At 40.8% G+C, this 24,671-nt stretch overlaps 2 protein-coding genes across 6 annotated transcripts; one reads left to right on the top strand and one right to left on the bottom strand.

Moving 5' to 3' along the window:
* Positions 1-2,777: 2,777 nt before the first annotated feature.
* On the bottom strand, positions 2,778-8,003 carry taf1a (TATA box binding protein (TBP)-associated factor, RNA polymerase I, A). Of its 2 annotated transcripts, none has more exons than XM_020097507.2 (11): positions 7,867-8,003; positions 7,414-7,601; positions 6,876-7,039; positions 6,553-6,666; positions 6,266-6,464; positions 5,870-5,991; positions 5,369-5,527; positions 5,143-5,209; positions 4,747-4,870; positions 4,499-4,653; positions 2,778-3,815 (listed from the first exon to the last, which is right to left on the bottom strand). In XM_020097507.2, exons 2-11 carry the CDS (start codon positions 7,541-7,543, stop codon positions 3,775-3,777), a joined length of 1,275 nt encoding a protein of 424 aa, XP_019953066.2. In that variant the 5' UTR covers positions 7,544-7,601; positions 7,867-8,003; the 3' UTR covers positions 2,778-3,774. The 2 variants fall into 2 exon arrangements, with proteins under 2 accessions (XP_019953066.2, XP_069371361.1); XM_069515260.1 differs by having other exon boundaries at positions 6,272-6,464.
* Positions 8,004-8,948: 945 nt separating this feature from the next.
* Positions 8,949-24,176, top strand: mia3 (MIA SH3 domain ER export factor 3). 4 transcript variants are annotated; one of them, XM_020097576.2, is made up of 28 exons: positions 8,949-9,230; positions 10,291-10,424; positions 10,522-10,608; positions 10,708-13,051; positions 14,236-14,565; positions 14,733-14,863; positions 17,131-17,262; positions 17,479-17,500; positions 17,594-17,682; positions 17,783-17,860; positions 18,050-18,160; positions 18,249-18,320; positions 18,402-18,506; positions 18,669-18,791; positions 18,876-18,963; positions 19,132-19,184; positions 19,270-19,360; positions 19,477-19,615; positions 19,853-20,015; positions 20,119-20,154; positions 20,257-20,324; positions 20,638-20,723; positions 20,963-21,076; positions 21,672-21,734; positions 21,820-21,866; positions 21,965-22,033; positions 22,450-22,861; positions 23,385-24,176. In XM_020097576.2, the coding sequence occupies exons 1-28, from the start codon at positions 9,110-9,112 to the stop codon at positions 23,642-23,644; spliced, it is 5,568 nt and encodes a 1,855-aa protein (XP_019953135.2). In that variant the 5' UTR covers positions 8,949-9,109; the 3' UTR covers positions 23,645-24,176. The 4 variants fall into 4 exon arrangements, with proteins under 4 accessions (XP_019953135.2, XP_019953133.2, XP_019953132.2 ...); XM_020097574.2 differs by lacking the exon at positions 20,963-21,076; XM_020097573.2 differs by lacking the exon at positions 21,965-22,033.
* Positions 24,177-24,671: the final 495 nt, after the last annotated feature.

Raw genomic sequence — 24,671 nt, 5'->3', positions numbered from 1 at the left:
AGACTCAAAGCTGCATGATTCTCATTCATGAGTTTGGTTTTTATTTCCATTTCTTATGTTATTCTTTAGTTTGATCTTCAGTCGTATTTTTGAAAACGACTCCAGCCTCATGTTTTTTCAGTTTTATCTCCCTCCTGCTTGTAGCACACAGCACTGGCAAACACATCAGTATGTTAAGTCCAAATTGCATGGCTGAATTATCACGCTCTCTCTTCCTCCCTCCGTCTCCCCTCCGTCTCCCCCCCCCTCCACTTCCAAACCCCACCACACTTCAAATGTCTCACAGAGTTACTGAGATGTTGCACTGTCGCTGCACAAGTCTGGATTTTAGGTTACAAATCCTCAGAGCCCTGCAGGCCAACCAAGCGAGACCCTGAGTCACCAACTGCAGTGTGTGTGTGTGTGTGTGTATATGTGTGTGTGTGTGTGTTCAGAGAGGAGCGAGTGACACTGTACGAGAAGGGAAATCTCGATTAATGTCACACAGCAAAGGAACATGCACTGTTCCTCTACGCCAGGCTTAAAATTAAAACATCTCTACTTACATGATTTGTGTTTTGTTATCCTCCTCGGTATTAAATAGATTCAGTGTAACCTGTGCTGATGATTCATTACACAAACAATTATCATGGCTGTCAGTTCACAGTGGGGTTAGGCCGAAGAGGTCTGTAAATTTCTCCCTGGGCTAGAGATGTTTTTAAAGGGCCTGTTAGAGTCGTCAGATGAGCCTACAGAGACCTTTTTTTTGTACGTGATAGATTTTGCAGTAAAGTACGTCCCAACAACCTTGGGGTGCGATCCCAGTTGAACATACATCATTGCTTTTCATCCCGACTGTGCAGCGAACAGGCTGGTGGAGCCAGTGGAGCTGCATCGGTGGCCACGAGCACCAGTGGATGTTCTGTTCAGCAGCTGGTGAATAAGTAAAACTCCACCTGCTGTAATTCTCCCACGTTGCTGCCGTACACATGAGCAGCTTGTTTTCAGGCAACAGGATAAGTAAATGAAAGGTTATGTCAAATTTATAATCATAATTCTGAGGAAAAGAGCAAATGGCTGTGTGCGTTTTCTGATTTTAAACTGCATACTGATAAGAAATGTCAGTATGTTGCGGAAGACCGTATTTCGCTTTATTGCGATGAGATGAGATTAGATGAGAAGATTGATGCCACGCTCAAGTCCGTGCAGATTAGCTCTGAATCGCACAGAACCACAACCTTTCATTTTTACTTTGGTAAAAAAGTGACTACGTGGAAATGAGTCAGTGTGATGAGAACTAGGCTACTTTAAAGACAGACACCATCTTTGAGAAATTGAATTTTTAATTTGGTTCAAGTCCCAGCTACTAACATTGTGGAGGCAGGGTTTATAATCAACACTGCAGCCAGCCACCGGGGGGCGATCAAAACACTTTGGCGTAATTTTTGTTATGTCGTCCATCTTTATATACAGTCTATGGTTAATTTATATGATTCAACCATGTCTGTAATCTACCTTCTGTGTTCTGCTCTGAATATCTGCATTAACACAGGAAACAATAAATTATTGTACTCATTCCAAATGTTCATTCTAAACGAAGCCTCCAATCATTGTCCTATTTGAAATAGGCCAAGACATTAAAGAAGGTGGGTTATGATGATGATATATAGTTAATAAGACAATAAAACTGTTATTTTGCTATAATGCTTGTATCAGTACAGAGGGACTTATCCCTATAATCTGGTTTCTGGTTATATTGGACCCTTGTAGAAATGATTGTATATGATTTTTGATATAAAATTGTGTATGTTGTTTAATAACTTGGCTTCTTTTGTTCCTAAGTCTTGGCAAAATGGGACAGGTTGTTTTTTGTTTGGTTTTGCTGCTCTGGTTACTTTTTCTAAATAACGGTGTCTTTTAAACGACTTTAAATTTGAAATTTAAAATGACTTCTAACTGTTTATCATTTTGCCCTCTCCTGTCTCAGTGTCTTGACCAACCCCACATGGTCACTGCAGAGAAACACCTGCAGATTTCTAGCTACAGATCATAATAACCTGAACAGCCAGAACGCCCTGCCCCTGACTCCTGCTGCTGCTCCAAAGGCAACAAAGGGCTGCAGGTTGTTATCGAGACATTTTTTCGGTGTGTGCGTGGCCTCTAATGATCCCTAATAGGTGAAAACACCTTCCTCCTAGGTCACACTGTTCTCCAGGTTTGTTTGCTCCTTTCTGGGAGATATCTGGACAGGACCAGGAGCGAGACAGGTCCTTTTTCCCAGAGTTGAGGACAAGAGAGGACAACAATGAAACTGATAAAAACTTAAAATCTGTGGTCGTCTGGTCTGGAACGCCAAACGGCTATTGCCCAAAAAGTTCATTCGAGTGGGTTAGAGTGCAAAAAGTGACAGTCGACATGTCCTTGAGGAAGAAACCAAGCCCCCAACAGAGCCGCTCCACTGATCAGGAGGACAGAGCATCGACTGTGAACATCTGTGTGATTTTGAAAATGTAAAAGCTCTAAAAAAAGATAACAATTTTTAAAAAAAAGGTCAGCGCAGGACACGATCTAAAGCGGTGACCGACTCCTGACTCGATCCTCTCCACTGCTCCCGAGTTTTTAATCCTCAAACGATGTGTGTTATGTATTCTCAGATCCCTTTTGCAGCTGTGGTAAGGCAAGTGCTCTGGGCTTTTGGTTTATGTAATGACTGCAAAGCAACACACACACAGAGCAGGCTGACTGAGCTGCTGCATGGCCAACATCGTAGCGAGCCGAAACAGAATCATTACAAACACTTTCACTTATTAAATTGGCATGCTGCTGGATGCGAGATTTATTTCATGGTTCGGTACAAAAGGAGGAGAGCAAAGCGCAGCATCTGAAGGCCAAGGATCCTGTCGAGCCATTGGAAACATTCTCAGTACAAACATATCTCCTCATTTTTGAATAGACGGCCTCAAAGCGTACGAGTCCCTTTACTACAAGAGACGCTGCATTGTGAAATGAAGGCCTGACAGTGATTGATATAGTGTTTCTGTGCAAAAAAATTCCAGCTTATCTTTTCCAGAGGGCACCACTCGCATTAATCGAGGAATGATTAATGTTACAGAAAACATTTTAAAGCTATTCACGGGAGACACTTGTCATTGGTCGCCCCCAAGGACTTTCCCTGCTGCAAATGATATCGCTGAAGGTTCTTTGTATTGTTCTGACGTGACAGTGGAGTTGACAGAGAGAGGATCCCTCAGGCTTGGTGTGGCGCTCGCTCACTAATGACCTTAAACCCCCCACACACAGTGGTCAAAGGTCAGTGGAGGCCTGAGCGAGACTCAGCTCTCATTAAGATGTTTACAGAAACCATGAGAGCGAGCGTGAACACTGATTCAGCGCAGCACTCAGTTTCTGTCAAAATCAGATGGTCATACCCTCCAGACACAGTGCACACATCCACAGAACAACGGCGCCACCTGGTGGACGGTGTAGCTTGTGCTTTCATGATAAAGCTCATACATGACAAATGAGGGAACAATGTAAAAAAAAAAAAAGTTTTTTAAAATACAGAGGTTCATCCTCGAGATGTGTGTTTATCTGTTTCATATTTATCACCAAATAGAAAATGAATCTTGATCAAAAATATTTTTTTACACAACATGAAGACTCTTCTTCTTCTTTTTCTTCTTCTTCATCAAAACATTTGTCTGTGTTTTCTGAATATTCCCAAAAGCATCTCAGGCTCGTTTGTGAATTGACACAATTCAATATTTTCTCTGTGCTCTTCTCTCAGGTCCACTCTCAACTGTTTACCCCTGCAGCAGCGTACTTCAGAGTTATATCTGTCAGAGGGAAAAGACATCGATGAACTCACAAGCAACGTTTCATAAAAGATCTACAGAGTCTGTACACAACTGTTCTCAAACTATCTCACTGCCTAAGTAAGTAAAAACTACAGAACTGCTTCTTGTTCTACATTAACGTTTGGAGCACATTTAATTCAATCTGGATCTAGATAATGATCCTGTTTGATCTCAAAACATGAACATATCTAAACATCTTTGACGCTACAATCAATTTCAAATACATTTACAAACTGTAACATCCATAGTAATGACAGTAAAGTTTGTATTTAACAATGAGGGATGAAACTAATATTAACATAACTGATTCATCTTTTTACTGTTCTGTCATTTAATAAACTAATCAATAAAATAAATATGTAAAATACTGAAAATGAAAATCACACCTATACTGATTTATTTAAAGGACTTTTGTTTGTCCCACCAAACTCCCCCAAATAGTCAGTTTACAATTAAAGTACGTCCAAAACCAGAAAATAGTCATGTACAAGAAGGTGTAAACAACATTTGGGGAATTTTTCTTATAAAATGACTGATACAATTCAGGAAAGGATTAAAACTGTAGCCAATTATGTTTCAGTCAATAAACCACTTGATTTATTTAAATCATTTCACTCTAAAGTTAATCTAAAGTGACTGGATAAGAAAGCAGACTGTCTTACCCGGGCAGAGGACTTCCTTTAGTGATGCCTTCACCTCCATCAGCTCTGGGTTCTCCTCTGAGTCTTTTCTGGCGTGGTGGCTCGTGAAGTGGAGCACCGGCCACCAGTCTTTTCTTACCTCCATTTTTTCAAGGACCACCTTCCTCCAGTCTTCTCTGTTTCAACACACAAATACAGAGAAGAACAAACTTCAACAACATCCGTCAAACATTAAATCAAAAACAGAACAATCTTTTTTGTTTACATACTGTAACTGTAATTTCTGAATAACGGCTTTTAAACACTTCCACACGTCCAGGTCGCTCCTCCAGCAGGCGAAATCCAGCATTTCCAGAACGACTTCGACAGCTTTGTGGATATGACTGTTTTTCTCTTGGGGGGGAAAGAAAACATCAATCATGGAACAGGGGAACCATTACTGGGAACTATGTCTGTAACAACATCCAACATCTTTAAAAATGGAACAATAAAATGAAACCTTGATTCTGTTTGTTTAGAACTGTCAAACAGACGCAGTACGGACAAATCAAGTAAACACTCAATCGATGAAGTCCAAAATTTAACTTTTCTGATCATGAATTTGCTTCAGTTGTGTGTGTTATTATATATCCAGTTGTGGACATTATATTTAAATCTGCTTCTACCTGACTGAAGCAGGAGAGAGCTGTACTCCAACATCAACTCATGGCTGGGGACTGATACATGGAGGACCTGCAGCATAGGAAAGGCAAGTTAGAACAGACAATTATTTTAGTTGCACATATGTCTTCAAAAGCAACACAAAGATTATGTAAAATACCATCAAACTGTAATGTATCACATAGAGCAATGTTTAAATACTGTACAAGCTGCAGTGCTTTTATTTTGCACCTTCAACACTTTGATCAGTTTCTTCTCCGGAGCATCGTGTCGCTTCAGGTACTGGTACAGAAAGACATGTGCATTGGGATTAGGAGGAAAGTTGTTGTCATATGCGTAGTCGTTCAGGACATTCAGAGCCTCAGAGTGATCCTCATAGAACTCCAGCATCTGCAGGAATAAAACAAAAGTTGCACAGCATGAAGGGATATTTCCTGACACATTTGAAAACACTAAAGAGGAGACAAGGATCGTTGATATCAAAATATTTAGAGGGTTTGTTCTCAGGCTGAACCTGCTGATCATGATTACTTGATTATTTGATTGATCGTATGGTCTTTGAAAAGAACAGCAAAAAAAATGTTTTATAAGGGTTTGGTAATGATATCTTCGAAATCATTGCCAAAAACATATCAGCCTATATATTGGAAAGTCATCAACTCCTTTATATTGCTATTAAAAATCTGTATTTGTTGGACTTTTTTTACGAGGCAGTTGGGAATGTGTGCTTACCTCAACATAACTCAATATAAATGGATCCCAGACTCCAGGATTTTTCAAAATCTCCTTCAGATTCACAGAAGCCTGTCGGTAATAGTTCTGCATCTCCTGGTTGCCAACAGGGTCGTTAAAGTCTGAAAAGAGTCGCCCAAACATCACATCAAAATAAGCAGGTATCTGGTTTGAAGCAGTTAACACAAAAGCTTTACTTCATATCAGGGGACTGTACACACACAAATACATGTTCCACAACATAATCAGCTCCTCCATCAGTTCCTCTGTTTCCTGTGCAGTTACTGAGTCTGCCCTGTGGGTGGCAGTGTGACATCAAACAAGAGCTTGCAAGTGTGTCAGTGTAAGGACATAAATAATAGATGATTTGGGGTGTTGAATTAAGCATTGTCTTACTGTCACCAGAGAGTGTGAACTTCTTGTCACACCAGATGATATAATCTAGCAGGCTCCTGTAGGCCTGGATCAGCTTCATCTTCTGATACTGGGCTGCTGACTCCTTCCCGTACCTCCAACTTTCAGCAGCCAACAGGTGACGCTTTGCATCTTCAATGTGGCCATGGAGCAGTAAGTGGAAGGAGTGTTCCAGACTGATCTAGAGAATCAAAGAAATGGGTCTCGTGTGATTCAAAAAAGGGAAATCAATATAAAACCTGTGTAATCACATCAATTAGCTCACGTACCATCAGGTAATGTTTGACTCCTGAATGTTTTATTCGTTCATAGATGTGGTTGTAGTCTTCCATCTTTGTATTGTGGTGATGGTGAAGGATCTCAGTGCTGAGTCTCCATATAACCTACAAAGAGAGTGTTTGTATCAATAATATTAGGGATGTGAATATCAAACTTGAATTCACCACTATCTTGAATATTTTGTTTTCTGTCTTGAACTGAAATTTATTTTTGCTGGATCACTGCAAAAATAATTAGCCTGTGGTTTTGGAAACAGGGATTTTTTGTAGCATATTTTCACTGACACAAAAAATCTACAAAAAAACAAACCTACCTCTTTATAGTGCTTTGTGGAGCTGACAGTTGTGTCTTCGAACATTTGGGGGTAACACGCCATATACTCTGCTGCCTCTTGCCATCTATGATGCAGCATGGCTTCTCTGATGTGCTCCAGACAAAACCTGGTGCTCTGGTGGAACCCAGTTTCCTTCGATGTTTCTAAAGGTAAAAAGTTTGTATTTGATGTCATGAATGCATTTTCCATAACTATTATTGTCTATAATTTCTATAGTTGAATACCGATATCAATAATTGTGATTGACTAATCATATAGATAGATATAGATGAAATAAATTTGTTTGATTTGAAAAAACTTTGACGAAGTTGCAGTGAGTTTTAATGAGGAATACTTTTCTCTAGACAAACAAACGAGCTGGAGAGATTGCATCTGAATTAACAGACCGACATATTTGAATGTTTCCGTAATGGAATATTTTGTAATTTATCAACCAACAGAATCAAACCAATATATCTGCAATATGTCGATTGGTCTACGTGTTTATCAGTATGTGGGTACGTACAGCACAACCCACCTACACACATGAGATTAACCGGTGGAAACCTGGATTTTTTCCCTCCTCTTGAAGACGTGTTGTCTGAAGAGTCGTTGTCATCCTCCAAGTCTTCAACAAGTCCCAGCTCTCCCTCCAAGTCGTCCATCATCAGCAGTCAGACAGCTGCGTGTTAGCACTCGGACAAATGGGCTGTGTATGATTTACACCTGGAGAAAACACAGATCACCCAACGATTGCTGCAGTGGTTTTTATTACTGACTGCTGCTCGTCACAACACTGTAATTACTGTGTAATTCATGTGTATCTGAAATGAGCATTTTTAAGCATCAGCTAGATTTCATGCTTACTTAGCTTAGGTAGCATAGTTTTGAATGAACACCACACAACTGCCTGACGTTGAGCTCTTATTAAATAATCACACATAGATATTGATCAGAAGAGCAGACTCCAGCTAAAAGGTCAAACCATTACCTCGGTTCTTAGATCCGTCTAGCAGTAATGTTCTGAAACCTCTTCCCGGTAAATAGCGGGTACAATTATCTTTCTATATCAAGAAACACGAGTGTGTACAGCTCTCGTGTTACTTCCGGAAATACGCTGCCGTGCTTCCTGGTTCGTCGCTAAGGAAGTGAAGTCAGACAGAAAAGCTGCGCGGTCATTGGTTGTTGTAGGCGGAAGGGGCGGGGCGAAGAAGTACCGCAGCAGGTTTTTTTAATTCCCTGTTTACATGGTGAATTTCAATGGAAGCCATTAATTAGCTGAACATGTTTTCCAGCACTCGAAGTAAAGTTAGCTTTAAAAACGATGCTGTGAAGTTTCTGTTCATGAACTGAAATCAAACAAAGTCAAAAATCTAATCAATGTTTTGTGTGACAACACTTAAAAACTCTTTACAGAGGATTTAGTCCGTCTTATCTTTAATCTGTATGTTTATACTATGCATACACCTTTTTTTAATCTCTCATGGTATATCCAGCTCCCATATTATATGCATGTGTATTGTGTTTATACACAGTAAAATGTCACTATAAGGATATGGTGAATATTCCCCTGGGAGGGGGTTATGATTATGGGTTATGGGATCAGCTAATTTCCTTTTGTGTTTAAATGTAAGCTACAGATTGGAGCAATGCTCTGTGCATATATATTTTATGGCATGAATACAGGTCCCATCATCTGTCTATGTATCCAGCCATCCATCTATCTATCAATATCCATCGGGAGAATGTCAGGAGATTATCCGGAGTTCAGTGCATTTTGAAGGCATCTTAATAGTGAGATGAAAACAAGTTTGGTATCTGAACTGCATCAATACATTTTACATTATAAACACATTTCCCCATTTATTCAAGCGTCGATGCAGTCTGCAGTCTATTTCTCTATTTCACTGTCATTGTTGTGTTTTTATACTCATATATATATATACTTTTATATATATATGTATATTCATATTTGTACATAGTCGTTAACTGTTTCTGCTAAACCTTGTTCTGCTTCGGTATCCTTGTTTTTTTTGTTTCGGATATTGTTAGTTTCTGTTTCCTCGCCACATCTCTTCACTCTCTGAATCCAGAGCCCGAACATCCTGGTAAGAGCCTCCGGGAGCCTCCACCCAGCCGGATCTGATTTGCTGACGTGTCGGCTCCTCCGCAGCCCCCAGTGCTCATGCTCCAGCAGCCCCGGAATCGACACCACCAACAACAGAACTGCCAGCATGGCAGCGAAACACTTCTACCGACAGGGCTTTTTATTACTTTTATTCAATTTTATCTCGACCGCGGCCCTGGAGAAGCGCTTCTCCGACCTGAAGAGATGCACCGACGAGGAGTGCAGCAGTAAGTTTATTTCTTGTAAAAAAAAAAAGGGGACTTGGAGGAGGCTGCATCTCCAGCTTCCCTCATCCCGGTGCACAGCCATAAACTGCGCCTTATCTCCCGACCTGTTGCCAGTCGATGCAGACCTGACAGACCTGCCTCGGCTGTTTGTGATGCTAACGTAGCGATGCTCTGCTCGTTTTAAACATAGGGGGGAGCTAACGTTAGCAGTAGCCATTAGCTCGGGAAGGTTATTCGTTGTGTTGGCCGGTTGCCTGGCAGCTCGGGCCTGCCCTGCTAGGTGGATGTTAGCAGCTAATTAGCCACCGGCCGGTGCTAATGTAAAGGTGCTACGCACACTGCTAGCTGCTGTTGTTACAGCTCATCTTTTTTAACTTGGCACAGTCTAGACGAAACAAACTTCCCATTCACTTTTACTGTCGGGTCATGTGGTGTTCAAGAATGCACCGCTGGATTAAAACAACCCGAGGAGAAGCCTGAGGTCGAGATCACCTTAACATGTCAACAATGCTCACTACGAAAACAAAAGGCAGGTTCATGTGATGCGAGATTTACCAAAGTGGTGTAGTATCTATCTATCATCAGGGGAAGTTAGTGTGGAGCCATAAACCAATAAAGGCTGGGCCAGTAAAAGATAAGATAAAGCAAAGTGGGAAGATAGTCTTTTTATGATTAGTAGTTTAAACAAACCATATCTTCACAAATGTTAAGTCACCATGGGTAAATCCAATTGATATGGAATAGTTAGGAAAGAAAGAAAAATTTTTTTTAAGGGAAATAAATACACATCCATACAAAATGAAGAAATACATTAAAAAAAATAATATGTAGAACAATTCGCCTTTTTGAACATAATGAACTATGTTGCATTAAAAGTTTACAGCTGTACAACAAGACACCAACCAAAACAAATCTATTGAGTAATAATTAAATGTTTATTCTATTCTAACAACCTAAATTGAGTTTAATGGTTCCAGCTTTAAAATGTGAATATGATTTAAAAATAAACAATGTTTCCCATATATAGAAACTTCTAATTCTTCGTCTTCTGCTCTCTTAGTGCTGCTGTGTCGGGGAAAAGCAGTGAGAGATTTCTCTGGACCGGATTGTCGATTCCTGTCCTTTAAGAAATCGGAAACTATCTATGTTTACTACAAACTTGCAGGCAGAAGGGCTGACATGTGGGCAGGAAGTGTGAGTATATGTGATTAATACGTTTTGGATATCACCTGGGTTGACCTGTGCAGTTTTACTTATCCTCAACATGTTCTCCTCTTGTTTGTGTTTCTAGGTTGGAAGTAACTTTGGCTATTTCCCAAAGGACTTTCTTGCAGTTAACCATCTTTATACAGATAAAGAACTCGAAATTCCCACAGAGGTATGGAGATATTTTGCTGGCTGACTGAATTCATTTTATTTGTTAGATGCAAAATATCAAAATAAATTCTAATAATTTTATGTTTCATCTTCTTTTCAGGAAACAGATTTTGTCTGTTTTGACACTGGGTTTGATAAGTTTGACAATTATGACATAGATGTACTCTTAGGCTCCTCTGTGGAGGAGAATACCAGTGCAAGTAGGGGAACGTCTGACCAAATCCAAGTGGTAGAGGACACTCCAAAAGAAACACAGCCACCTGAAGAAGAAGAAAAGACTGAAAATAAAAAACAAACTGAGCAGCAAGAGAATGTAGATCATCTTGATAAAGTCCCTGATGATCAAAATGCCTCTTTACCTGAGATTGATGTGGAAACTGAATTGCCTCCTGATACAACAGCCACACCTGATGTTATTGAAACAGATGAGCAAATACAACTAGTTGAGTCTGTTGCGGAAAATGTTGTGTCAGAGAGGAGTGAACCCAAAGATACACTCAATGATCCTCAAGTGGAATCTGTGGCCAAAGATGAGCTTGTTCCAGAAATGGAACCAATCTCAGTTTCTGAGGGAACGCAAATCCCAGAGATGAAAACCACCGTGGGAACAACTTTTGATGCCATCACTACTGAGGAAGAAATCACTAAGAGAGTTGCACCGTTTGAAGAAAACCAAGAGGTGGAAAATAACTCCAAAGAAAACGTTGATGTTAAACAAGATGCTCCACTACTGCCTTTCACTGAAGAAGCCATGAACACTCCAGCACCTGATTCCCTCAAAGAGCATGAAGCTACTCCAGTAACACCCTCTGTTGAACCTGAAGCTACTCCAGTAACATCCGCTCAAGCTACTCCAGTAACACCCGCTGTTGAACCTGAAGCTACTCCAGTAACACCCTCTGTTGAACCTGAAGCTACTACAGTAACACCCTCTGTTGAACCTGAAGCTACTCCAGTAACACCCGCTGTTGAACCTGAAGCTACTCCAGTAACACCTGCTGTTGAACCTGAAGCTGCTGAGGAGAAGAACATGTGGACATCGTTTGGAGATGCAGTTTTTTCCGTTGTTTCTGGGGGAGAGATAACAGCACAAGATGTGAGTTCAGAGGAAGATGATGACGAGGAAGAAGGTGAAGCAGCTGCTGCAAAAACCACTCAGGATTTTGAGGATGCAAAACAAAGAGTAAAGGAATCACTGATAATAGACTCTCCCAAAGAGCCTGAAATCATAGAGCAAGTTCTTCAAGATCCTCCTGGTTCCAGCTCTGTACAGACAGATAAAGAAACAATCAGTGATTCTGAAGAACTTTTGTTGGATCATGACGGTGAGGGTGATGTAGTAGTGATAGGACATGAAGAAGCCGGGGATGAAGCGTTAAAACCTTCAGATCATACACCTCTGATACAACACCAGACAGAAGCAAAAAAAAAATCTGATATTTTGTTAACACTAACACATACTTCTGCAAATAATGAAATGGAAAAAACAGACATTAAAACAACAGATGAGACTGTTAAGCGCAAAGAAGATGAAGTGCAGGAGGTGTCCAAAGATTCTGCGGTTAAAGAAGAAATACAGGAGCGTAACATTGCAATGGAGAATAGACTGGATTCAGACAATGTGCCAGATGCAAACAAGACAGTGGGTGGTCATGTATCTGTCAGTACTGAAACTGAGACTCATCAGAACCTTTCCAATGAAGAGCAGTCAGTAGATTTAGATGTCGAAGAGGACATAAAGACAGTAGACAACAGCTTGTCTGATCGGATACATGAACATTTATTGGCAGATATCGAGAAGAATATCCGTCAAATAGATTTATCTGTCGTTGAACCAGACATTCATGAGGAACCACACGCAGAGGAGAGGGAGGAAGACAAATCTGCAGAGCTGGGGGAAGAAATTGTTGTTGTGAAAGAAGAATTACTTGAAGATGAAAATGCACTTTCATTCGAACAATCAGATAACACAGACTCTGACAAACCCTCTATAGAACCCGAAACTCTGCCCACTGCGTCGACTGAAGAGCCAGTGTACAGCGACAGCGTGATGAGACTGACGCTACTGCGAGACCACTTCACAGAGGAATACATGGTGCGGGTCCAAAGGCTTCTGGGCCTCAAAAACCTCTTCAAAGTGGAGGCCATGTTCTCTGATCTGGATACAGAGTTGCAGGCTACCCGTCACTCACACACAGGCGCGACGCAAGACATAGAAAGTGCTCTAGAGGAAATCCTGGAAGCCTCGGAAAACACCATCCTGGACGAGATTGAGAAGATGCTGGACGGCCAGAATGCAAAACAGGATCCAGACCAACATGAGGACACGAGTATGGATGAGGAGACTGAAATACTGGATGACTTCCAGGAGCTTGCATTCAGTTTACGGCAGAAGTATTCTACAGCCAGTGACAGCACACCTTTAGCAGCAGATATGGACCAGGGTAGGTTTGATTTGAATTATTTTATCAAGTTAATTCAGTATCTGATATAGATAAAAGCTGTGGGTTTAACTCCTGTGTGATGTGCTGCAGTCACACTGATTTACATGTTCTCTTCAACACGGCTGACAAAGGGCTTTCCCAGACCAGTTCAGTCTGGTGTTTTTTGCTCATGAGCCATTGATAAAGTGAATGCAGAATTAGATTCTGTGCCGCAGCATATGCAGCTATGAATTGTCTTTTCAAGTCCAGGAGAGACCAGCATCTTGTTTCTGGAACTATCCAGGTTAAATCCATGTCCAGTTGCAGTAAACACCAAGCAGCCAAAAGTGTTCTCAGTAACATCTCAGGCTAGAGTTTCACTTCCCTGCCAAGAGTGAATTGCAAGAATTGCTAGTAGGACAAGATGCACATTAATGTTGGGCCAGGCAGCCAGAGAAGATGATACACTGGTTATTTGATACCTCGAGAAACCTTGTCTTACTTTTGAATCTATCCAGCTGCACTCAACTTGTGTGTTCTGAAAACTTGCAGTCTCTTAGTTTGGTAGCTAATGTGAAACAGCAGCTAATTGATGTTTTGCCTGACATCTCACATTTTTAAAAATATGTTTGTAATTACCAAGTAGAAAATGTTTACGTGCACATGTCAATAGGGATGCCCAGACACAATTTTCTTGCCTGATCTTGGGGTGAAAAAAACAGATAAAACCCGATCACATGGGAGTCGAGGATCAGCCAAACAATTCAGCAATGAAAGCAGCTTGTCTGTTGTGTCATAAAATTCAGTGTTTCTACTACTGTTAAATTCATTAACTTATGTCAGGACACCTCTTTGGCTTGATTTCACCCAGCATTACTATCATCCTTTTTGGCTCAATGCAGTGAGATGTACACATTTTAAAATTAGGGGAAAACAGAATGCTGATCGGTGTCAGCAGACACCCTGAGTTTAGGCATCAGAATAGTTTTTAGAAATAATCAGATCATTGCATTCCTAGGTGTCATGTGGTGTACAGCCCAGTAACAAATTACATTTACAAAATTTTGGCTCCAGACGATGTGTAAATATTAAACAAGGACTTTTATTCTGAAAAGATTCTCCAGAAATGTTTTCTTTGCTGTTTATAATGTGTGTAGTTAACCACGTCCCTAAGTAACCCGTGTTTTTCAATCTTTCCTCTCTAGTTGAACATGAATTGAATGTTACTGAGGAAAATCTCCCCATTGTTGAGGAGGACAAGGTCGACATTGTTCCTGAAACTGAGAGTGAAGAAAACATCACAGTAACAGAGCGTGAGGAAAGAGCAGCAGAGACCGAGGAGGAGCCGATAGTTATGGATGAGGTGCCCTCTGGACCAGATGTTAGCATGGAAGAGGACGGCGGACATTTTAATAAAAACAAAGACAATCAGATGGGATTCAGTTCATCAGATGACACGCAGAAGGTCCCACAAGCCACTCTGGAAAATCCTTTAGATGTGGGCGTCGGTATGGAGGTGGAGCACTCGCCCTCAGGTTGGTAACATAGCATGAGTGTTTTTTTGCTTTGAACCAAACCTGTATATTAAATTAGACATTTTTATTCAAGAATCCTCACTGGATGAGACAATGAACCTCAAAGGAGAATTTCCTCTTTGTCCAACAAGCACAAACCAAGTAATGGGTCAATTCTGTTCCCTCAGAATCTTTGGAGTCATTGGATCCAGTGTCGGAAATCCAGGAAGCAGAAGTGGGATTATTCTCAACTGGATTAGTTTACATGGGCTGCATCTTTTCTGTCGCCAGCAGTAAAATTGTTGAGTGGACATCTGTGGTAAGTCATAAAGAATTGCACTACACACAATGTATACACTGGCTTTGTCTGCTCAATCTTCGGTACTAAGATTTTTTTATTTTTAACATTTTAATCCATTGACCCACTTCATCATATCTCATCACATCTTATCATATCCACAATAACAGGATGCTGATTTTGAACAATCATCCATTTTGATAACCCCCCACACACACGCTAGCCAGTCTGCAAGAACACAGTATAACAATGGTCCCAAGACATTGGTGAAAGGATGCAGTGTGAGTCAGGGAATGATTAATAACATTTTTGGTGCGGATCTGAAACACGGGACATTTTCTTCACTTCCTCAAACATTCGGAGATCAGTATTTTTTTTTTTTTTTTTTTTTTTTTTTTTTTTACTTTTTCACAGTTTTCCCAGGGACTAATGAGCAGATCTGGCATAATTAAGTAACCGATTTCTGTGAGTGTGTGAAATCTTAATAGAATGTAAGGACACTGTTACTTCACAGTAGAAATAAACAGGGGACAACAAAATCATTTTCTGGCCTCTTATAAGTTTATAATCTAAGAACCGTCCTCTTATTCCTCTAAAAGCATTTCAGGGCACAGCTTTGAATGCAGATCTTAAATAGAGGCATAGTTCGCTGGTATTTCCCATGTCAGTGAACGCACCACGGTGGAGGCTGAAGTCCAGCAGTGATCATCAGCCGGAGCTGCCCGCAGACCACAGCTCCTCCAGCGGCTCTCACTCAACCTCAGAGAGCCGCAGAACCATCACAAGACTCACACGGAACTCAGACAACCCGCTGTCAAAGTCATTTATTCTTTCGCCTTGTATCTACTGATACTTAGCCTCCAGCTCAGCTAGCATCTCCAGTTCTCCGGCTTTTGCGTTTTAAATATATATATATATATTTGCGGTGAATGGGATTCGACGGCTCGTCCTTTGCTTAATTTAACCACCGGCCTCTTTTATCAACCATCGACGTGTGTGAAGACCAGTGTTTATCTCTCGCACACTGCAGGGCTTTAACCGCTAACGTTAGCCTAGCTTAGGGAGCTAACGTGCTAGCAGGCTAGCTAACAATCTGTCAAAACCCAGCACAGCGGCGTTGAGGCTCGTTTTCGTTTCCAACGCTGGAGATGGAGGGCGAGGCGTTTTCTCGACCCGTGATGGAGCCGGATCATGTTTACGTGTTGTTTCTGAAGCAGCTGCAACATGTAAGTGGGAGAACCTGAGCTGACCCAGCTCCATGTCAAGTGTTTATTATGCTAACTCGGCCTGATGACGTGTTCTTCAGCACTGATGAACCCCGGCTTAAAACTGCTTATTTGTGAATTATCCAAACCTCTCTGCAGCTGAAACCGAAGTTTGTTGATGAAAGAGATGTTTCCTGTTTCCAAAAATACTTGATTATTCATTCCTCTGGATAGATCAGAGTTTTAAAACCCTTCAAAACTACTAAGATTACACCCCAAACTTTGTGCACGTTTATCGTCATAACATTAGAAAAGCAACTTGTCTGACATTGTTGAAGACGTGTTGGTCCTCACAGACGAGGAGGTGTATTAAGATATTTGTAATCTGTTTGCTACGGAGTGTGTTTGTTCCAGTCTCTGTTGCCACATGCTCGGCTCAAAGGTTCGTCGTGGCTGGAGCGATCCACAGAGCTCATGACCGGACTCTAACAAAAACCTTCACCATCAGTGGTTCAGTGTCAATATCGTGATCTGTTTTTGCTCATTAAAACCAGTCTGAAGTTCTCAGTCTTTTGGCAGCTTTCAGCCATTTTGTAAAGACGTTTAAACTGTAAAATCAACCAAATCTCGAAGAAGTAGGTGAAAGAAGAAAGTGGTTTCCTGTCCTGCAGTAACCCTTTACGTTGTGGAAGTTAGTGGCAGGAAACTTGTGAAATTCCTGGTTAGTTTTGTAACTTTTTCTGCAGAAAGTTCTTGTTTATTTCTATTAAATCGAGATTTCAGCTTTTCCAGTTGTGGTATAAAGACATTACTTTGTATATGCACTACTTTGTTTCATGTTAATGCTCTGATCATTTGCTGATTTGTCTTCTCCGTGGTGTGATTTGACCAACGAATCACTCGTGATTTTGGTTAATAAATACACAGAAGCTCAGTCTAGGGGTACATGTAAATATTGCAAGTCAGATTGAGTCAGTAAACTTGATGTATTGACTTATTGTTGTCAATTTAATTTAATTATACAAACATATGTCTTGTCACAATATAATTATAATTGTTGTGGTTATTGTTCTGTCTCTTCAGATGATTTCACTTTTGCCAGATGAGTGGAAGCCGGGGGAGACGTTGTATGGTTGTCCCTGGCAGGCGGTGGTCATCACTGCTTTGGTCGGGGTTGTAACCTTCACCATCTTCTTCTGGAGAACCGTGTTGGCAGTAAGTGTTGATATTGTTGCTCTCAGTGTTTTTGTGTTAGTTTTAGTATTTTCTCCACCCGTACTTAACTTTGGTCTGATACATTTTCTTTATCTGGATCACTGTTGAACTATTGACACACACAATTCCTTTACATGTATGTGGTGATAGTTTAGTGACAGTTACATTAAACCATTTTGGAAAGATGTTGACTTATTGCTTTTCTAATTCTTTTAGGTAAAATCAAGAGAATATCTCGGTAAGTTTTTACATATTTTCTTTTTCACAAAATGCATCGGTATAGAACCTGATTCATGACCTGATGTTCTTTATGTTTCTCTTTTGTGTAAAGTGGATGAAAAAAGGCTCACAGGGCAAATCCAGGCTCTTCAAAAAGAGAAGATCGATGCTCTCAACAAGATGTCTGAACTCCAGAAGCAGGTGAGCTACAAGAAAGATGTGATCAGATCTCTATGAGCTACTTTGGAAAAAGATTTTATTATTATATCTAACTTATTAATTGTTTTTTTCCTTCTTTAAGACTGAGAAACTGAAAGAGAATCAAAAGCAGTCAAAGGAAACAGTTGGGTCTACAATGAAAAGGATGCAACACCTGGAGGTAAGTGCAAAGAAACGTGGGATTTGTTTTTACATATTTGTTTTTGAACAATTTTTATTTTAAAATAGTGCTTTAAAATGAGGATGATCGACCTGCTGTGTCTGTAACGGTTTTTTCTATGTTGAATGTTATTGTGACCACAAACAAAATCTTCTCATTAGTAAAATTTGTCTCGTTAATTTTGTGCAGAGCAAAGTTTTGGAGGCAGAATCACGAAACAACCAGATGGCTGAAGAAAGGAATTCATATGTAAAACTACTCGAAGAGGAGCGGATGCACTCAAAGGAATATGAAACCAGGGTAATTGTTGAACATTATTTTCCTTCCTAGTATCACTTTTAACTGTTTCCTGAAACGTATGATTTTTTTTATCGTTTCTTTTTAACAGGTCGAGAAACTGGAGAAGTCAAATGAGAAGCTACAGCTCAGCAGGAAAAAGATCCAGGAAACGCTCTCTAAGGTACAGATCATTTTCACATTTAGGATTATTATAAGCTTTCGGTTTCATTATATCTAATAAATAGTTTTATTTCCTCCACAGACTGCTGTTCTCCTTGATGAAGCCAAGATTCGTGAAGATGCCAGAAAAGTTCAGCACAAATGTCTTGAGAAAGATTATGCAGCACAAAAAGAAGAGAACAAGACGGTGAGAAGACCTGCGGACTGGTTGAATATTTTGATGATCAATTAGACTCGTTAATTTGATGTCTCAGTCTGATTTTTTGTTTCTAAATGTAAATCAAGTCTTACTTGGTTAAAACTCTTTACAATAATTTAATATAGAGACTGATTTTGTCGATTGTTACAGCTTAAGGCCACTATAAAGGGCTGGGAGGACAAACACAAGGAGCTGAGTGAGCAGATTAAAACTTATCAAAAGGCCCAGAAAGAGCTGGAGGACTCTGTGGTGCTCAAAGATCACAACGTGGAGGTGAGTCTGTGTTCTTTTTGTTTTTTTCTTGGTCCTTAACTCCCATCAAATTGGCCGACTTCACACCAAAATGTTTCCTGGCAGGTGCTGTCTGAACTTCTGTCCGATTTAGACGCTTGCGATCTACAAAAAGGTGAAACCAAAGTTTTAGCCAATGGTGAAGTAGCATCTGGTGAGTCCAACCCTGTCACAATTTCCTATAGAAAAAGAATAATACGCATGCAAATAGATTTTTTCGTCTTTGAAGGACTGCAACGAATATGTAGTCCACAATTAAAACTATTTTATGTTGGAGGTATGTATATTTTTTTGTTTAATGGTCTTTCTGTGTCTTTTACAGATAAGAAAACAGTCGTAAAGAACAGAATCAAACAGATGATGGATGTTTCCAGGGTAAGACGTCAAAAAAAAACTCGGGTGTAGTTGATGTTTATTCCTCTGTTTTTTTTATAAATTATCATTTACACTTTATTCCCAGGTGCAGACCACTCTCACAGTAGTTGAAGAAGAGCGAGATCGCTTCATGACTAAACTACTGAACGAAGAAACGACGAGAAAGGCACTGGAAGGTGTGTTGATCATGTTGGAAGTGCAGGAAAACATATATTTCTTTATATATGCAATTTTTATTTAATATCACTTTCTCCCTGCGTCTCAATAAACACGTTCTTGTATTTTGTAAAAGAACAACACCAGGAGCTGGAACATTCAATTGCAGCTTTAAAAAGCGAGAAGAGCCATGTTGAAAACCAGTTCAAGATCCTCCAGCAGAAGAACGAAATCATGGTGGAAATGTACCAACAGAAGGAAAACGCTCTACAGCAGTAAGTGAAGCCTGCAGCAGTTATTCAATCAGAATATAACACACTGTCCAAAAATACTTTTCTGTTTTTCCATCAGTATTAAATTTGACTTGTTGATTCACCATTATGATGTTGAAGAATAAGCTCCAGTGGCCACCTCATGAATAAAAAACATGGGCCTTTTCAAATGTAAAAGATGTTTGTGAGCGCAGTGTTCACCAAGACGGTTCAAATACGTGTGTTTCTGTGGCTCGGCAGGAAATTAACCAAGGAGGAGCTGGAGCGACGCAGCAAAGAGAATCTGCTTTCGGAGGTGGGAGGAAAAGCTGTGGAGGCCGAGGAGCAGGTTAAGGTTTTAAGGCACCGCATTAATGAAATGGAGGACCAGATGAAGAAGACGGAGGAAGTCTACAAAGAGCAGGTAGATTCTTCATCAATTCTGAAGTCAACAGGTCCAGAGAATATTCTTACTGAGACCTGAGTCCTGACTGAATGTCTTCTTTTAAATTCTTTGTCTTTTTTAGATAAAAGAACAGGAAAATAAAACTCACTCAAACTGGGTATGTTCTCACAAACTGCACGTGCATTTTAAAGCCTGACTAAGATTAATAATCACTTAAAGAGGCTTTCTGGTTGTTTATTGATTCTTTATTTGTCTCCAGGTGAATGCTCGAAATGCAGAGAGAGCTCTGAATCAGGAGAAGCTTGAATCCTCAAAGCTCCGAGAAAAGTAAGTGTTGGCAGAATAAAAAACAAATGAAATAGATTTAAGACTTTTGACAGTTTGACTTTCTGACTGGTGTTTGGGAAATTGTCAGCCAAGTTCACTACTCTGTAGTTGTCACAGATTCATATAGAAACTTAGCTTGTTTAGAAATCTAGATATTTTTGAGTAGACGCCGTGTGAGTTAGCGATCTGGGGCTGTTGTCGGAGAGTTCCAGAATTTGTTAGCAACTGAAAAAATCAGGCTGAAAATGGTGTCGACTGAATCAGGCATTATTTGCATCTAACTGTGTTTTGGTTTTTTCCCCACCCTTCTCAGGTTGGCTGTTTTAACTTCACAGCTGAACGAGCGTCGTGCTCCTCTCTTCAGACCGAACCCTGGACAACAGGCAGGTCCTCGCCAAGGTAAACAAACCCCACGCTTCACAGCTGTTTTCTTGTTTGGACAGTTCTCATCCTGCAGAGGTTTACACAGAATGTCACTTTATTTTTTCTTGTATTTCATTATGAATAAATAAGAAGCACTTGTTCCTTCACTGGACTCGACTGTGAGAACCCTGGGAGGACGACGACCTCCCACAGATTGTGATGTATTGCGAGCCGTTTCTTTTCCTTTAGTAAATTGGATGGTTTGGTCATAACAGGTGACTCATACGGGCCCTCTCCTGTGAGCGGGGGTGCACCATCCCCTCCAATAATGATAGAGGGTCCCAGACGCCCCCCCTCTGCCCCTGTGGGGCGAAGAATTGACCCGTATGGTGAGTCCCCGTGGATTACATCACCCTCTTTGTCACCACCGCTGGACATCGTCCCTTTGCTGCAACCTTTTTAGACTTTTAATCATTTCTCACTCCTGACTTTATTCTTTTCAGTTCTGTCACCTTCAATTCTTCCTTTTTATTTCTTGCCAGTGTTTTGCATCCTGCATCTTCCTGGTCCGTCTGCCACCAACTCTTTTTCCCGCTCTCATTTTTAACCAGTTAGAAAATTCCTCTTTGAAGACTTTTCTTGTTTCGCTGTTCCACCTTGTGAATCCACCTCTTGTGTTTTTAAGGGCCCTGAAAACAACTGTTTATTTAAAGTAATGGGATCTTACACCAAAACAGTTATGATGATGACATTTTTTTGATTGCTGTGCACTAGTCATTAATTAAATTTGAAAGCAGGTTTTTCAGGGGCTTTAAATCATCTGCAGTGCTCTTTTCCTCTCACCATCTTCCTCATGAAGTATCGATGACCAGTTCTTTGCCCTCTTCATACTTACATTTCTTCTTTCTCTTCCCTGGAAACTCACTATCGACAGTGCTGAGGGTTTTTATTCTTCATCACAACAAATTTTTTGTCTCCCCTCAGGTCCTCGACCTCCGTCAGATCCTCATGGTCGCTACGCTGAGAACAAACACATCTCTGGGATGGGTATGTCTCCTGAGGTCTCTGTAACTGAAGAGCTTCATTATAGCTTTTAATTTGCCTTTAACGTTGCTGTTTGTTTCTCTTTCAGACATGATGGGTCCCCGCAGCTCATCGCCCGCCAACATGGATGGACCTGTAAGTCATTTTCTAAACCAATCAGACATTGATTAAATACCTGACCCCCTTCCATCAAAAGACTCAGATCCTGTCTACATGTCCTTGCTCTGAAACAGACACAAGCAGTAGATCCACAGGTTAAAGCAGAGACTCAGGCTGAGGCCTCCACAGAGAGTCCAGAGCCAGTGAGTACAGAGGCCGTCCAGTGCAGGTGCTCGGTGTGAAGTGAACGCAATCCCTCCACCTCCTCTTCTGCTGGAGCTGGATTTGAATTTGGGAAGAGATTAATGGCATTTTGCTTCACTGGGGCTGAGCTAACCTTTTGGGCTGAGTGTGTTTAACCTGTTCTCACGGCACTAAACGAAGCAGTGATTCTTTTCATCAAGACCTGAACATGAGCTGCACTGTGTTGTTGCAAAGTGTGTGGGTACAATCACGGTGTGTGGTTACTGGTTGTGTGATTTGGCCTTGGTTAGATCCACAGATGGGAGTAAACTGTGGTTTGTGGATCTCCTCACTGCATGACTAAAATTTCAAAGCATCTTGAAATCACAGCACCTTCAATTTTCTGATTCTTCTGCCTTCATTTGTATTTTATCAGGGACCTGGATCCTTCATAGCGTCTCCAATCAGGGACTCGCCTGGTCCCATGATCCAAGGACCTCCACCTGGCCCTGGACCCCATGACCCGCTCCTCCCTCCAGGACCTCACATCCGCCTGCCACCATCAGGACCTTACAGACCCCCGCGGCCCGGCCCCGGCCCCTACCACCTGCCGCCTGGTCCTCTTCCTCCAAACCTACCTCCTCCTATTCATGGGCCTCCACTACCAGCCAACGGACACCCAGGTATGCCTGGACCAATGGGAGGTGACTTTGGGCCTCGCCCCGCCAATGGACACGCGTTCCACCCCAGGCCCGGCCCAGGTCATGTCATTGATCCCAGGGGTCCCCCACTACCGCATTTCCGTCCTCCTCCGCCTCATCACTTTGGACCAATGCCTCCACCACACGGTGCGTTCAGCTCATCAACGTTTGATTAGTTTCAGTTGTACTTCAAAGTTTACACATAAGTGTGCCACCTGTACGCTCTGCTCAGGCTCCACCCCTCGTCTGAATGGTCAGGACATTTTCCTGTTGTTGTGAACGCATCTGTCCCAAACCTGTTCTCCATATCTGAAAGGCAAACTACACAATATCTGGACGTTTTTCCTTTTTCTCAAGACATTTTGGGACAAGTTATGTTTTAAAACTGACTAGTTCAGTTTTTGTTTTTTAAGAAGAATTAAATCTTTTTTTTTGCTTATTTCTGTCAAACATTCACTTTCAATCACTGACAGTTAGTTTGGCAGCAGATTCTATAACATACTGTATGTTTAGAGTGCAGGACTGTGGCTATTTCTTAAAAACAGTGCGTCCCAGAACAGATCAAAACATACTGACTTCAAACATTTCTCAAAATTAAAGATTTGTTCAGTCACTTTATTTTCCCGTCATGTTCTCTTTAATATTTCCATTTTTCGTTCGTCCTGCTCAGGTGTCCGAGGGCCCATTGGACCGCGTCCACCTTTCCCTCCTGACATGCGCTTCCCAGGACCACGTGACCACATGAACCCACCAATGGACCTGCCCCCAGGTATCCCAACCCATCCCGCACACCCTGGTGATGCTTTCGGTCAGGCTCCACCCAATGCCCTCCACAACTCAGCAGGCGCTCACAGCGGCCCCGGGCAAGACCTGCGTGTGAAGCAGGAGGCCCCTCAGGACTCAGCAAGGCCAGCCATGGCCAAGCCTTAAAAATGCCAGCTGCGGCAGAGAACTTGAATTCCCCATTACCCCCAAACGCATCACCTTCACAAACCAGATCCAGTCCAAACAAAGGTCATGATTATTTTCTATTTCAATTATGAAATAAATAAAAAAAATTTAAAACTGCAATTATGTTTATTTAAGAGAAACATGGTCCTGACATTAAAACAAGAATTGTCTGAAATTGATATGAGATGAAAGGGTTGCCACTGTTCTAAACACCTTTTTGTGCAATAACAGTTTATTATATGCCAGAAACATTTTCATTTGTGTTTATCTTTTAGAAGAATATACATGGCAGTGATTTTTTTTAAAGGGCAAATTGTTTTAAATGTCATTTCCTGTGGAAATTATTTTAAGAAAAGGAGAGATTTTAGCTTCTAGCATTTCAGGAAAACCACAATTTTCCCAAAGCTGTTGCTTTAGAACGAAGTGTAAAGCAATGTGTAATTTGATGGCCAGATGTATAACTTATTTTACTATATTGGTAGAACTTTTATTAATAAAGAATGTGAAAGTAGCCGATGTATTGTTATCAACTGGTCACAGTTCACCTAAAGAGGATGTGTTTTCACACATGCTCTATATTTTAAACTGCGATCTGTTCTGCTACGGAGATAATGGAATTTATTTTTGAAAAAAATTTTTTTGTTAAATCGTTCAAATGCTTTGAGTTCCGCAAATTGAAATCCAGCTATCTCCACTGCACCAATTTGTAGAGAGACAACTCATAAAATGTGTGTTTAAGAACCTGCCCATTATTAAAAGTTCAATTTATTCATTCATAAAATCATGGAAGTTACTGGAGTGTACAAATACCCATTTACTAAAATATATCAAACCTATTTAATGTGGAATATATTCGTTTTATTTTCATTTGTTTATTTCTTATATTTCATAAGCACAGTTGGTTTATTAGGATGATTAGATATTGTTAGTTGCTTTAAACATGAAAATTCTGAGAGCAGAAATAAACGTTTAATTCTTTTGATTGTAGTAATGATCCTCAGGAGTC

This window comes from Paralichthys olivaceus, chromosome 19 (genome assembly GCF_024713975.1).
Source record: "Paralichthys olivaceus isolate ysfri-2021 chromosome 19, ASM2471397v2, whole genome shotgun sequence".
NCBI lineage: Eukaryota > Metazoa > Chordata > Actinopteri > Pleuronectiformes > Paralichthyidae > Paralichthys > Paralichthys olivaceus.
The sequence above is the reverse complement of the archived record's forward strand: the minus strand, read 5'-3'. Positions and strand labels throughout refer to the sequence as shown.

Bases quoted from the DNA above. Each gene is read 5' to 3' on its own strand.
- mia3 (XM_020097576.2), top strand. From the start codon at position 9,110: ATGGCAGCGAAACACTTCTACCGACAGGGCTTTTTATTACTTTTATTC. The intron at 18,792-18,875 runs GTGAGTCTGTGT...GTTTCCTGGCAG, and splicing joins TCAAAGATCACAACGTGGAG to GTGCTGTCTGAACTTCTGTC. The intron at 19,361-19,476 runs GTGTGTTGATCA...ATTTTGTAAAAG, and splicing joins GACGAGAAAGGCACTGGAAG to AACAACACCAGGAGCTGGAA.
- taf1a (XM_020097507.2), bottom strand. From the start codon at position 7,543: ATGATGGACGACTTGGAGGGAGAGCTGGGACTTGTTGAAGACTTGGAG. The intron at 6,667-6,875 runs GTAGGTTTGTTT...CTCTCTTTGTAG, and splicing joins CCACAAAGCACTATAAAGAG to GTTATATGGAGACTCAGCAC. The intron at 5,210-5,368 runs GTGCAAAATAAA...CCTATGCTGCAG, and splicing joins AACTGATCAAAGTGTTGAAG to GTCCTCCATGTATCAGTCCC.